Source organism: Mustela erminea, chromosome 17 (genome assembly GCF_009829155.1).
Source record: "Mustela erminea isolate mMusErm1 chromosome 17, mMusErm1.Pri, whole genome shotgun sequence".
Classification (NCBI taxonomy): Eukaryota; Metazoa; Chordata; class Mammalia; order Carnivora; family Mustelidae; genus Mustela; species Mustela erminea.
The window spans coordinates 15,998,900-16,014,421 of NC_045630.1; the positions used below are offsets into that span (position 1 = coordinate 15,998,900).

Genomic DNA, 15,522 nt, shown 5'->3' on the forward strand with positions numbered 1-15,522 from the left:
ATAGACTTACTCCTTGGAGTAATTTAGAAGACCTTTGAGGATTAGAGCCAGTGTTATGTCTCTAGTGTTTCAATTGCTTCACTCTTATAACATTTTATTCCATTTTAAAAGTTTGTATCATCTTGCTAAATTGTTAGCCTTTTGGACAACAGGGACAGTTTTTATCCAACTTTATACCCCTGGGACAGTACCTGGCTTATGTAGTTGTTTGTTAAAACTTCATTGGCTGAATAAATTAGCTGATGAGTGTTACTCCCTCTCATGTGCCTTTTTTGAAGCGAGTTCTCTGACATGGTCAGCTCTTTTTATATACATAGCTTATTTTTTATAAGTACATGCCTCTTTTAACAATATCAATTTTAAGTTCCAAAGGCTTAGGTAATGATAAACTTGAAATAAAATGTCCACTTTAGGAGCTGAGCATGCCATTCTCAGGAGGACAAGATAGTTTTTCTAAATTTACTATGGAGATGGTTCGACAGTATATGAAAGAAGAGGAAATGAGGGCGGCTCACCAGTCTTCACTCTTGCGTCTCCGTGAGAAGGCCTTGAAGGAGAAAACTAAGGCCGAATTAGCCTGGCTAGAGCATCAGAAAAAGTAAGTTGTTTCAGTGAACATAGTTTTCGCTTTCCAATTTCTTCTTCTGTCCAAGGAGATGCTTTGTCTTCAAAGCTGTTTTGGGTTTCTTCATTTAATTTAATTTGACCAATCCCGTTTCTTTCTTTTTTTTTTTCACCAATCCAGTTTCTTAACCTAGAAATACGGCAGTCTTTGAATCCCGTTGCTGCTCAGACCTCCTTCTCATAACATTCTCTTCGCGTTTCTCTTTTATCACCTGACTCTCATGTTACTATTTATACTTAATTCCTTTACCGTGTTGTAAATTTAAAAGCAGTTGTATCTTCAAAGGGCACAGCCTAGAGTTTGCATATATTATATGTGCAATAAAATATTTGATGGGGTAGCCTTTGCTGCATGTTTTCCATGTTTGAAAATGTTAAATTGTTTCAGACTTTTCAGTGGTAGAGAATTCTTGACATTATAATAGAAATTTAATCAACTCTTTGTCTCAATGTGAAATATTTGCAGACATCTACGAGACAAAGGAGAAGATGATAAAATGCCCCCACTTCGGAAGAAACAGCGTGGTTTGCTTTTAAGGTTGCAGCAAGAGAAGGTATGTTAGAAGAAAAACAGTCTTTAAGAGAATTTTTCCTAAGGCAAGTTAGATGGTGGAATCTATTATTTTGTTTGACTCTTTTTCTTATTATCACCTTAAGTGTGATTTATGTGATATTTGCCACTGTCTTTGCCTATACCACAGTAGTTACAGAGATTGCTTTCTTGGTAGTCTGCTATATTTCTAATTTGTGTCACTACTAACTTAATACAATGTAGAGTCGAACCTGCCTTCCTTTGTTAAATAGTGTGAAATGCATATTTAAAAAGAAGTTACTTGTAAATGAGTCTCTTTGGATTAATTTTTTAGTCAGTATTTTTCCCAAATAGATTTTCAGGACATACTCATTACAAATTGATGAATATTTTGGCTGAGGGAACTCAAACATCTCAGGTTGGAATCTGGGAGAGGTAACATGGTTTAGTGGTTAAGAATTCCGGCTGCAGAATCAGATTGCCAGGGTTAAAATTCTAAATCTACCAATTATTATTTTCATAATCTTGGACAAGTTACCTGATTTCTCTGTGCCTCAGTTTCTCTCTAAACCGAGGATAATAATGATAATGTACTTTGTTGAATTTTTGGAAAGATTAGTTAATACATATAATAAATTTACAGGAGATTTTGGCACAGTGGTAAATGCTTTATGAATGTTAGCTATTATCTAAATTCTAGCTTTGTCACTTACAGCTGTGTAATATAATGGTCAAGTTTCAGTAACTCTCTGAGACTTAATTTCCTCACCTATAGGAGTAAGATAATACTTCATATGGTGGTTATGAGGATTAAAATGAGGTAACGTGTAAAATGTTTTCATAGTGCCTACTAAGTACTAGTTTTCTAGTACTTAGAAGTACTTAGTACTTCTAGATTCTAGTTTTCTTTTCCTTTATTGATCTCATGCAAACTACTGATCCCTATGTTGGATGATCTGTGGGAATATAATCATTTAAGTTATAGATTGGATTATTGCTCAACTAGTTTTGTTTTGTTTTGTTTTAATATATGTTCACCCCAAGGAAACATCACTGATTGTATGAACTTTAAAAATTTGGAATTTGGGGGGCACCTGGGTGTTTCAGTTGGTCAAACATCTGACTCTTGATTTTGGCTCAGTTCATGATCTCAGGGTTGTAAGATCCAGCCCCGCATCTGGCTCCACTCAACGTGCAGTGCGGAGTTTGCTTGTGATTCTCTCCCTTGACCTCTGCCCTTCCCTCTCCTCTCTCACTCTCTCAAAATAATTTTTAAAAAATAAAATAGAAATGTGGAATTTTTTCAAAGAAGTTATATCTTTTTAATCCAGGAAATTTGGTTTCAAAATAACTTAAAAATTTCTTAGTTAAAATAGGTAACTTTTTACATTACAATAGCTTTCTGTTTGTAGAGTAGAATAAAAACTAGATTTACCAGTATTTTCTCTCATCCTGTGTGTTTGTATTTTCACTTTCTTATTTATTTATTTATTTATTTATTTAAAGAGAGATCGAGCAAAGAGGGGCTGGTGGGGGGATGGGCATGGACAGAGGAGGCAGAATCTTAAACCGGCTCTGTGTCAGTTGTGGAGCCCAATATGGGGCTTGATCTCATGACCCTGATATCATGACCTGGGCCAAAATTAAGAGTCCCGTGGTAACCTCACTGAGCCACCCAGGCACCCCATGTTTTCACTTTTCTTGATAGTGTGCCTTGAAGTACAAACCTTTGGATTTTGATGAATCTAATATTTTACTGCATGACTGCTGATAGCACATTTAGATTTTGTTATTTTGAAAGTTCACTTGTTTTACCTTCATTTTTGAAAGATTTTTTAAAAAGATTTTATTTATTTATTGGAGAGACCACAAGTAGGCAGAGAGGCAGGCAGAGAGAGAGGGGGAAGCAGGCTCCCCGCTGAGCAGAAAGCCCTATACAGGGCTCGATCCCAGGATGCTGAGATCATGACCTGACCTGAAGGCAGAGGCTTTACCAGCTAAGCCACCCAGGTGTCCCTTGAAAGATATTTTTATTAGGCATAGAATTATTTTCTTACGGCATTTAAAAAGATATTTTCCATTGTCTACTAGTTTCCAGTGTTTTTATGGAGAGGTCAGTTGTCTTAATTTTTTTGAAGGCTGTTTTAAGATTTTTAAAAATTTGTCGTAGATTTTTTTCAGATGTGCTTAGGTGTGATTTCTTTTCTACTCATACTGTTAGGATTTACTAAGCATTTTGAATTTGTTGTTTGTTGTATTTAAGTTTTTGAAAACGATCTCTTCATGTGTTCTGCCTCACTCTCTGCTTTTCTTCAGAAACTCCAAGTAGAAATACGTTAGACCTTCTGACCCTTTGCCATATTTCTCTACTGCTCTGTTTTGGTTTTATATCACTCTCTAGAAACAAACAAAACCCCCACATGCTCTCAATTTAGAGAGTTTCTGTTGATCTGTTTTCAAATTCATTAGTGGGTGTATTCTGCTCTGTCATGTGTCTTGTTAGTCATCCAGTTCTTAATGTGTTTTTTTGTTCTATAATATCTCTTTTCTTCTTCTTGATAGCTTTTTAAAAGATTTTATTTATTTTTAGAGAGCGTGAGAGTTGGGGGGAGGGGCAGAGGGAGATCTCTCTTGAGCAGACTGCATTGAGTGTGGAGCCCAATGCAGAGCTTGGGCTCAGGATCTGACCTGAGCCGAAACCAAGTGTCTGCACAGTTAACTGACTGAGCCACCTAGGCACTCCATCTTTTTTATAGATTTTAATTCTCTGTTTACTTCAGTATTTCTGCTCTGGTGTTTTGTTTTGTTTTTAGGATTTTAATTTATTTATTTGACAGAAAGAGATCACATGCAGGTAGGGAGGCAGGCAGAGAGAGAGGGGGCAGCAGGCTCCCTGCTGAGCAGAGAGTCTGATGTGGGACTTGATCCCAGGACCCTGAGATCGTGACCTGAGCCGAAGGCAGAGGCTTTACCCCACTGCCAGCCAAGTGCCCCTCTGTTTTTTCCCATATTTTTTGATCACATTATTCATAGTCATTTTAGCTTTCTTGTCTGTTAACTAGATATTTGGACATCTGTGTGTTTGCTCCTATTTTCTCTCTGTATTTTCTGTTATCATATGATTCTTTTTCTTTGCATGCCTAATAGTTTTTATCTTCATTTTTTTAATTTAAATTCTAGTTAGTAGCATACAGTGCAGTATTGGTTTCAGGAGGAAAGTGATTCATCACTTATGTATAACAATACCCAATGCTCAGCACAAGTGCCCTCCTTCATAGCTATCACCCATCTAGCCCGCCCCACCCACCTCCCTCCATCAGCCCTCAGTTTTGTTTGTTTGTTTTTTTTAAGATTTTTATTTACTTATTTTTATTTACTTATTTACTTATTTTTATTTACTTATTTACTTATTAGGCAAAGAGGCAGGCAGAGAGAGAGAGAGGAGGAAGCAGGCTCCCTGCTGAGCAGAGAGCCAGATGTGGGGCTCTATCCCAGGACCCTGGGATCATGACCCGAGCTGAAGGCAGAGGCTTTAACCCACTGAGCCACCCAGGTGCCCCCAGCCCTCAGTTTGTTCTCTATTATTAAGAATCTCTCAAGAGTGGGCACCTGGGTGGCTCAGTGGGTTAAAACCCTGCCTTCGGCTCAGGTCATGATCCCAGGGTCTTGGGATCGAGCCCCACATCAGACTCTCTGCTCAGCATGGAGCCTGCTTCCCCTTCTCTCTCTCTGCCTGCCTCTCTACCTGTTTGTGATCTCTGTCAAATAAATAAATAAAATCTTAAAAAAAAAACAAAAGAATCTCTAAAGAGTAATTTTTTATTAAATGCTGGTTACTATATAAATAACTGCAGAGGCTCCAGGTGATGTTATCTCCCCCCAGAGAGAACTTGTTTTTTCTTCTGCTGTGCAGTTAGAGTGCTCAGCGGTTTACTTAAATCCATTCAGGAACTAAGCTGGATTAGTATTGGGTTGCAGAGTTGGTAGGCCTCAGTCTCCTCCTGCTTCTCATCGACCCTAGGTTGTAATCTTCCAGGAATTTCAGTTGAAAGCCAGGTAAACCAGCATGAAAGACTGTGGGGATATCTCCTTTGCTGCTGAGAGGTTTCTGGTATGTAGCTCCTTAGCCGCCTTCTTTTTTTTTTTTTAAAGATTTTATTTATTTGTCAGAGAGAGAGAGGGAGAGAGAGCGAGCACAGGCAGAGACAGAGGGAGAAGCAGGCTCCCCACTGAGCAAGGAGCCCGATGCGGGACTCGATCCCAGGACGCCAGGATCATGACCTGAGCCGAAGGCAGCTGCTTAACCAACTGAGCCACCCAGGCGTCCCGGTCCTTAGCCTTCTGTCTGTGCTGCTTAAGAACAGGCAAATGGTTTGAGGGGGAGACTGAGTTGGAAGCCTTTTAAGTCTCCAGTTTTGTCACCTAAGGTCTGTGTACCTGTAGGAGTGGTGACTGGTGTAACCACTTTGGAGCAGCTTGACTGTATCTGGTCATGTTGACAACACATACAGTCTGTGAGTCCGCAGTTCTGTGTCTTTGTATATAGTTGAGAAGTCCTCACACATATGCAGGGGAAAATGGAAACAGCTTAATCCTTTCATTAAGAGAATAGATAAAACAAAGCATATTCCTACAAGCAAGTACAACACTGCAGGAAATGAATGCATTACATATCAGCACTGTTCAACAGAGATTTCTGAAATGATTAATGTTCTGTATTTTTGCTCTCCAATACAGTAGTGATGAGTCGCATATAGTTTTTGATACTTAAAACATGGCTAGTGCAACTGAGAAACTGAAATTTTAATTTATTTACTTTTAATTTATATGACTATGGAGCTGTGACTATCATATTGAATAGTTACAGCAGTAGATCTTTATCAAAAATCGTAATACTGGTTTTTATAGAAAAGCAAGATGCAAAAGAATATGTACAGTATGATACCATTCTCATAAATTATTTTTAAAGATTTATTTCTTTATTTTAGAGAGAGAGAGAGTGAACAAGCATGTGAGCTGGGGAGGGGACAGGAGTAAGGATAGAGGGAGAGAGAGAGAGAGAATCCTCAAGGAGGCTCCCTGCTGAGCAGAGTCTGATGTGGGGCTCAATCCCAGGATAATGAGATCATGACCTGAGCCAAAATCAAGAGTTGGCCACCCTTGGGCGCCTGGGTGGCTCAGTGGGTTAAGCTGCTGCCTTCGGCTCAGGTCATGATCTCAGGGTCCTGGAATCGAGTCCCACATCGGGCTCTCTGCTCAGCAGGGGGACTGCTTCTCTTCCTCTCTATCTGCCTGCCTCTGTCTACTTGTGTTCTCTGTCAAATAAATAAATAAAATCTTAAAAAAAAAAAAAAAAAAAAAGAGTTGGCCACCCAACCAGCCAAGCCACCCAGATACCGCTGTAGTACTTCAGAATATTTTTAAAAATAAGTGTGCAAAAACCACTCTGATCTAACTATCTACCCCTGGGAAGTGACCCTGCAGAAATAAAAGCACCAGCGTGGAAGGATGTATTTACTAAGATATTTACTGCAGTTGTATCATAAGAATTATTTTGACTAGTAGTGAGATTCTGTAACCACTTTGGCCGCATGTCTTTGCCCAGCTGTATCCAAAACAACAAAGAACATATTTTCCTATGTCGTATTCTTTTTTTGTTTTTTTTGAAATAAATTTCACATAACATAAAATAACCATTATAAAGTATAATCCATGTACACCCCTAACCGTTTTAAAGTGAACAGTTTGTATAACCTTAAAGCTTATTCTGAAAAGAAAAGCAAACATCTTTCCTCAAGAATCCCCGTAAAACAGTTTCTTTTCTAGGCTTGGATTGGGTGGATTTATACATTAATTTGGTTCAGAAACTCAGGCCTAAGCTAATAGCAGCTTTTCAAAATGTGCTTTGTGAAGCTCTGGGGTCACGAAGGTAAAAACTGTTTTCCTAATAGTGGGGTATGAATTTGCCCTTTTCATGTTTGACATTTGTACTAAGTGGTACAAAAACAATGGTTGGGGGGTCCACCTGGGTGGCTCAGGGCATTAAGCCTCTGCCTTCGGCTCAGGTCATGATCTCAGGTCCTGGGATCAAGTCCCACATCGGGCTCTGCTCAGCAGAGAGCCTGCTTTCCTCTCTCTCTGCCTGCATCTCCGCCTACTTGTGATCTCTGTCTGTCAAATGAATAAACAAAATAAAAAAAAAAAAATGGTGGGTAAAACTGCCAGTGCCTTAGTACAAATCAGGGCAGTGGTCCCAAACTATACTAGTAATCATCATATTTTTCAGTGCCACACACAGTGAAACAAACAAAAAGCACTAGTTTCACTGAAGAATGTCTTGATAAGTAGTAAAAATTACTAATTTTGCTGAGTGTTGACCTTTGAGTACTTTCATTGTCATACTCTGCATGACATAGGAAGCCCACGAATAGGCACTTTCACCAGAAAACCAGATGACCGTGATTAACTCAAGGAAAGGCCTTTGTGCAGTTGAGTTGCAAGCTGACCTAACCATTTTTTTCATGGAATATCATTTTTCCTTGAAAGAATTATTCAGAGACAAACTATTCAGATTCGTATATACTTGACAGTCATTTTCTCAAAAATGAACAAATTGTCCCTGTTACTTTATAGAAAACAGCTGTAACAGTATTTGTTGCCAGTGACAAAATTCAGTCTTTCAAGTCAAAATTTTGGAAAATTTCTGTCCAACACCTAAAGCTACAGAACTTTTTTTTTTGAGATCTCTGGTGATGTGAAAGAATGTGATTTTTTTTTATACTGTATAATGAAAAATGTCAACATCAGTGAACCGACATTTTCCAAATGACTGATGCATGATGTTTCAAAAAATCAAGCCAGACAATAGATTTGCAAAAATCTAAATACTAATTCTTTTGGAAGATAGTTATTTTCTTTAAAAGCATACAATGCCATTGTATTCTCATGAGAGAGTGAACAAAGGCAAATAGTGTCTTAGTATTATAAAGATTATTTGACTCTGAGAAACCCCTGAAAGGACCTTGGGAATCCTATAGTGTCCATGGTCCACTCTTCAAGAACTGCTGCTCTAGAGAAAATCATACATGTGCCGAGACAAAAACTATAAGGTTGTTCATTGTAGCATTGTTTGGAATAATGAACGACAACTTTATCCACACATAGGGGTAATGGATACATGAAATATTATATGCCTCTAATGTGCAACAGTTAGATGTAAGTCAACCCAGAGAGGTATCAAAAACAATGTCCAGTAAATAAGGCAAGGTTGAAAATATATGTGTGTGATATTATTTATAAAATACTAAAAACATATGAACCAAACAATGTGTTTTTTGCAGGTTAAGTACAAATAACTGTAGAGGAATTTTAAAATAATGTGCTGGAAGGATATATACCATGGTAGTGATTACCTCTGAGGATGTGAGATTCCGTATTGGTTTTATCTGTAATGTTTTATTTCTTCACAAAATAAAAACTAGAATAAAATATGACAGAGTATTAACAATTGTTGTACTAGTATGAGATTTTAGAAATTAGGTATTTTTGTGCACTTCTCTGCATTTTCAAATAGTTTATAAAAATATAAAACATGACTAAAATATAAGTCGCTAATTTTTACTGTCTTTATTAAGCTTACATTATTGACAGGAACACAGATTAAAATAAATTTATGGAAAAAGAGGACAGTCTCTTAAATTTTAACAATTATTAACTGTGAAGTATATCATCTTTTGCTTAATAAGTGACAGAAAAATTAGCTATACCCTGTGTGGAGAGACTTTGGTGCAGTATAGTCTTAAATGTTTCTGGTGGAGACCGTTCTTTTTTTAAAGCAATCTTTAAGTGATTTTAAGGGCCATAATAGGGTTTATTCTCTTTGATTTGTTCATCTAACCAGTAATAATTGTTACATTAACTACTTGTTATGCAACTGTTAAATAAGTGTGAAGACCAAGTAGCACTATGGAAAAATGTGAAAAATACGAAGTATCTTAAATTTAAAAAGGGGATAGAAAATTATCAGTCTGTTGTAGTTATAATTATTTAAATTAAGGGATCATGTTAAATTATTTTAACATGTTGGGGTTATGAGACTTTCCTCCTTCAGTACTTCAGAATTTTTCGATACTATTTTACTTCGAATACTTTATGGTTTGTTTGTTTGTTTTGATGTATGTGATGATTGGGCCTTCTTAAAATGCTACCTTGGAACTTGTATCCTCCAGATCTCAGCCACTCTCCTAATTCTTTAAACCTTAGGCAGAAATTAAACGTCTTCAAGAAGCCAATAAGGCAGCTCGGAAGGAAAGACAACTGATTCTGAAACAGCAGGAGGAGATAGAGAGGATCCGACAGACCACCATAAAGTTACAGGAGAAGTTAAAGTCGGCAGGAGAGAATAAATTGGTAAATTACACAAAATCACTATTCGTTTTCTGCCTCATGTTGCTTGCTAATGCCTAATTCTGCCTCACTTTCTCATCTGATGGATATGTTCATCCCAGGACTGTGATAGTTGATAGGTGAACTAGAATAAAGTTCTATGTATGTGCCTTTATGTATAGTGAGAGCTTTTATTTTTTTTCCCACAGAATATTCAAGTTTTGAAAGGGACACATGGTTCATATAATAGTTGAAAAAGTGTTTTCCGTTTATAAACTCATTTGGGACAGAGAGCCTTGTTCTTGTTTGTCAATCCAGATATATTCCTGATAATTAATGAGAGAGACTGTTTTTGCTTTTGATATTTAATTTTAGCCATACAGTATTAATATAATGATATAAGAGTCAAAGGAGGTATTCAGATAAAAGCAAAATTTGGATCTATTCTGAGATACTGTGAAGTGTCAGTGTAGTGTTAGAGAACCCACACTGGATAGTTGTATAGTTAAATAAATCTTGGCATTTTCTGCCTTCATTTTTAAAATACAACTTAAATTTTGAAACAATCTCAAATTTATAGAAAATTTCCAACAGAAAATTCCAAAATTTCTGTACAAAGAACTCTATCTTCCTGAGTTGAGAGTGTGACAGTTCTCCAGTTGTCACAATAATGTGCTTTTATCAGAAGGTAAGTTCACAATCACATATTGCATTTAGTTCTCGTATCTAGTCTCCTTCAGTCTGGAAAAGTTACTTGACTCTCATGATCTTGATACTTTGGAAGATTGGATGCCAGCTATTTTGTAGAATGTTTGTCAACTTGGATTTGTATGATATTTCCTCATCATTAAGTTCAGATTGTGCATTTTAGCTGGAATATCACGGACGTGATGCTATATTCTCACTGCATTCAATCAGGTGGTGCCCTATTTTGATTTATCCCATTACTGATGATGTAAATAATAATTTTTTTTTATTCTTTGTAAATAATAATTACTTTGCATGAGTTATTTTGGGACTACATATGTAAGTTTCTATTCTTCATTAAACTTACTCTTTTATTTATGTTAGTATGGACTTATAGATTCCTGTTTTATTTAGTGTTAAATCTGTTACTATCATTTTTTTGGTGCCCGCTTTGTCCCATGTCAGACCATTAGGAGCCTTTTCAAGTTTCTGTGTGCTTTTGACATGTCTCCGTCAGTCTTTGAGGCATTTCCATGTTTTCTGCAAAAAGACATTTCAGGATCATCTTGTACCTTCCCTGCCGCAGACTTGGAATCAGCTCTTCTGTAAGGAGAAAAGTTATTCAGAAACCAAAATCAGGTGCTAAGCACGCTCATTACTCTTAGGGTTTTGGTCCTTCTAAGAGCAACAAATGTAGACAATATATATGTTTATGTAGATGTAATAAAAAATTCATTTTGCATTATGTTTATTTCTGTATGTACGTATACGTACAGTATATAATATTATGAGTTCATACCCATTCTTCCAGTTCCAATCCAGCACCATAAGTTCCATTCTCGTTTTCTCTCCTTTTTTTTTTTATTAAGTTCAATTAGCAAACATACAGTACATCATTAGTTTTTTATGTAGTGTTCAGTGATTCGCTAGTTGTGTATAACACCCAGTGCTCATCAGATCATGTGCCCTCCTTAATACCTGTTCCCCAGTTACCCCATCCCCCCACCCCCTCGTTTTCTCTTTTGAAACTTCCTTCTCTGATAGACAACTGGTTACCATCTCCCTTAATATAGATAATGATTTGATCATTCTTCTGTGTAACCCATCTCCCATAACCACTGCCACCCCTTTCCTCATGTGGATATCCTCACCGCCCCTGGTTTCTGATTCCCAAGTCAAGCTATTCCGCCATCTCCTTTCCCTTTTTCAGTACTCTCCTTACCCTTTCTGTACTCTCTGGGAATGCCACCTCACTCTGTTTGGACTTGGGACATGCCATATAGAACCACTCCCCTGCGGACATCCTCATTGATCCCCTTGAATAAGAACCCTCCTGTACTAGATGCCCTTTTCATCTCATTCCAGTGGGAACACACCACTTTTGGTCCCCTTGTCCACCTCTGCCTTTGCCTGGACCCCTCCCTTGCTCTGTTCCATCTAATGCCTTTAGGATTGAATCATTTAGGAGGCAGAAAGAGAAGGAGAAGACCTCTGCTATTGTATTGTTCACAAAATAAAAATGGTCATGATTGTCCCTACTCATCTTCCTGAAAAGTTATGAGACTAAATGACTATTTGTGGGAAAGACAAGTGTTAATGTTAAGCAGTAACATTAAGCATTTAATGTTATTTCTTGCTCATGAGAAACAATATAGCAATTAAACCAATAGTTCTGAATGTTTTCATTATAAACCTTTTAACTTGAGAAAATACTACTTTCCCCATTAGAATTGGAAAGAAAAAAGATCCATCCCTCAATATTATTTAAATAAGTTTATGTGTTCCCTTCATTCTTGTATCTGTACGTGTGTGTGTATGTATGGTGTTTATATTCCTTTTGAGTGGTTCAATTTAAAAGAAATTAGGATAGTCAAATACTAGATTGCTAGTAGCAGAAGATTTTTTTTATTTTTTTCAGTCTTTTAAACAAATTATACTTTGAGGGGACATCTGGGTGGCTCAGTCAGTAAAGTGTCTGCCTTTGGCTCGGGTGGTGATCCTGGCATCCTGGGATCAAGCCCTGAGTCAGGTTCCCTGCTCAGCAGGGGGTCTGCTTCTCCCGCTCCCTTTGCTCCCCGCCCCCTGCATGTATTCTCTCTCTCTCAAATAAATAAAATAAAGAAATTATAACTTTGGGGTTATATATAAATATATGTAATATATATTTAACAAAATCTGTATTTTAGCCATTTTTAAATGTGTGATATAATTTTATCTTTTAAGTAATTCCTTAATTGCAGCTGTTTTACAAATATGGTCTTGAGGATAAACTTAATTTTGAAACAACAATGTTTAAAGTTATTTTGAGATCTTAAATTCCAGTAAAATTATATGCCCTGTTTTATTTGCAGGACTCTCATAGTGATGATGATACAAAGGATAATAAGGCAACCAGTCCTGGCCCAACTGACTTGGAGACCCGTAGTCCTTCCCCCATTTCAATTTCCAGCAGTGAAACTAGCAGCATTATGCAGAAATTGAAAAAAATGAGAAGCCGCATGGATGAAAAGTAATTTTTTTAATAAATATCTACTGTTCATGTTGAAAATGATAGCAACAAATATTTTTAATGTACTTCATTAGATTAGACTGATGCAATGTAATATTTTATGAATTCAGTAGCATTTTAGCAGAATTGTTAAATCAACTTGGAAGTCATTTAACTATAGATGTTTAGTCATTTAACTAAATTTAACAAATTTTCTTGTTTTTAATACAGTCAGGTTTCTTACTTTAAAAACCAACATAGTAATGGCACATATATCCAAGACAATGTTTCCATCTTTCTTTTATTAAAAGCTAAAGTAAGTGTGAAATTCTTCCCTTCTCTGAAATCTGAGAATATGTCTACTGACTTGGGGAAACAATTAATGGTATATCCTGAGATATCATCTTGTGGCTCTCTGACCACTCTCAATCTGAGGTGAAATAGAAGTTTTAATCTATAAGTAGGTGTGGATTGCTCATTTGAAACCAGAAAAACTGAAATTCTTCTAGGATGTTAAATGATTTGGCGGCCAACCATTCTTCTAAAACATTTCTAAGTATTATTTTTTTAGAGGCTCCTTTAAAGAAAGCTACTTCTACTTAAATGTAGCTCAGTTTTATGTCAATGTTGACCATATAAAGTTACATTTATGTGAGGTTTACTCTTCTGAGTATACATTTTATTAAATATGCTTGTGAAGTATCTGCTCATGAATCCTATCCTTGACTTTATAACCATTACCTTCTTTAAATATGAAAGACCCATTAAAAAAATGGGGGGGGGGGGTATGTGCTATGGTGAGTGCTGTGAAATGTGTAAGCCTGATGAGTCACAGACCTGTACGTCTGGGGCAAATGATACATTATATGTTAATGAAAAAATTTTTTAAACTAAAAAAAATTTTTGAAGATTTTACTTATTTATTTGACAGAGAGACACAGCAAGAGAGGGAAAATAAGCAGGGGAGTGGGAGTGGGAAAAAGGAGGTTTTCTGCTGAACGGGGAGCTGGATGCGGGCTCGATCCCAGGACCCTGGGATCATGACCGCAGCTGAAGGCAGATGCTTAATGACTGAGCCATCCAGGCGCCCCTAGAAAACCATTAAAATTTTTTGTTGACTGCTATTTTATTTTGTTAACGGTTTGAACCCCAGTTGTAGCTTGATATCCTTTGTCACATATTACCATGTTTAATAATGCTCTCTATTTATGTGACATTAACCTATGGTTTAATTAGTTTCTGAACAGTCAAGCAGTTGTAAATCAGGCCTTACTTACTGTAGGTACAGTGTTATACATTGGCCCTTCATTGCTTAGTTAAATTGCATTTCATGACTTTAAAATACCTAAATTGGTTATGAAAATAAGTTTTAAAGAATAAATACAGATTTTTAAAATAAATATAAGGGGGCAAAACCAAATATTTATAAACATGTAAATAATTCCTTTTGGATGATTTCATGGGATAAACTAAATAAGGCTTTTTCATATAGGAATTTATTGAAATGTAGACTAAAGATGCTTTCTTCCTTTCCTGATAAAATTTCCCATAGTCTGTATAGGCATACTGTTTTGCTTCATGGATGTTTGAATTCAGAATAATCTCTTGTGAATTTTTATAACTGACTTGACATTTTATATATGCCTCCAAATGTCTTTGAATGGTAAATATTGGAGGAAAGACCACTTCAAGGGTAATTTCTTTGTTGATCCCTTGCTCATCAAGTAAGGTCTTCATTGCTGGTCTTTATGATAATCTGGTAATTTTAATCACATTTGTAGAAGAAACTGCCAATCTTAAATCTGTTTATGAGATGAGTCAGTTTATGTGGTGCTTATTTCAGATTTGGTTAAAGCTTTAAAAATTCTAAATAACAAATTGACTTACATTTATTGATTTTGTTCCAACTTTTATTAATTATTTTCTCAGAATCTGAAATATTAAACACATGGGATTTTTGTATTATTGTTCTGCCTTCCTTTGTCAGCTACTACAGGAACCATTTGAGCAATTTATCAAAGAAATGGCCTTTGAAGTATTCAGTCACTTGATTTGTTGTTTGAAGCAATGCAGTTGTGTCTGTGGCTTGGGATGGGGTGGGGACAGCAGTGGCAAAGGAATTATTTTTAATGTTTTATGATGGTGCTGAAATTTGAGGATAAACTGGAGTATTTTTCAAAATTAGCGATGCACTATAGAGTATTGTTACTTGATACTTTTTAATGTCTAGAACAAAACATTGTGAAAACTGGTTTTTAAATACCGTTCAGATCACCAAAACTTTACAATTAGATTTCCTCCAATTATATTGGAATGTCAGTAAATAGAGTGAGTTAATTTTATAGTCGTTTGCTACAGTAGACACTTAAAAACAAAATCATTTGAACCTTTGATAGTAGACACTTATTATTTGTTGTATAGATTTGCAAAAGCAGTCTTCCAAGAGATTACTACTTTATTGATAGAAAACGCCTGTCAGAAAGCAGTCCTCCCTCAGGAAGGTTAGCTAACTTTTGGGAAGAACTTTTTCATTGTATGTTATTGCTTATTGTTAACCCTCTGAACTCTAATTCTGTGACAAATATTTTTCTGAAACTATCAAACTTTTCTTGGCTACAGTGAAAGATTTCCTTTTTTAATGTTTCATTGAAATAGCGATGCCTTTGTTAAAGTTTGTATTTCTGATATGTGGCTTTTCCTGACCTTTTTATTGGTCTGACATATATAAATAATTTCCATTTCTCATTGTAGTGAAAAGCAAAAGAAATTGAAGTTTTGGGGTGCCTGGGTGGCTCAGTCATTAAGC

The 15,522-nt window shown here is 36.3% G+C and overlaps 1 protein-coding gene across 5 annotated transcripts in view; it reads left to right on the forward strand.

Annotated features, from left to right (window-relative positions):
- CEP350 (centrosomal protein 350) overlaps positions 1 to 15,522 on the forward strand; it is a 155,040-nt gene that overhangs the window by 89,425 nt on the left and 50,093 nt on the right. For all 5 annotated transcript variants that reach the window (XM_032318667.1, XM_032318670.1, XM_032318669.1 and 2 more), the window contains 4 exons: positions 414 to 598; positions 1,091 to 1,178; positions 9,419 to 9,565; positions 12,580 to 12,737. In XM_032318667.1, coding sequence (XP_032174558.1) covers positions 414 to 598; positions 1,091 to 1,178; positions 9,419 to 9,565; positions 12,580 to 12,737 — 578 coding nt within the window. The remainder of the gene's footprint in view (positions 1 to 413; positions 599 to 1,090; positions 1,179 to 9,418; positions 9,566 to 12,579; positions 12,738 to 15,522) is intronic.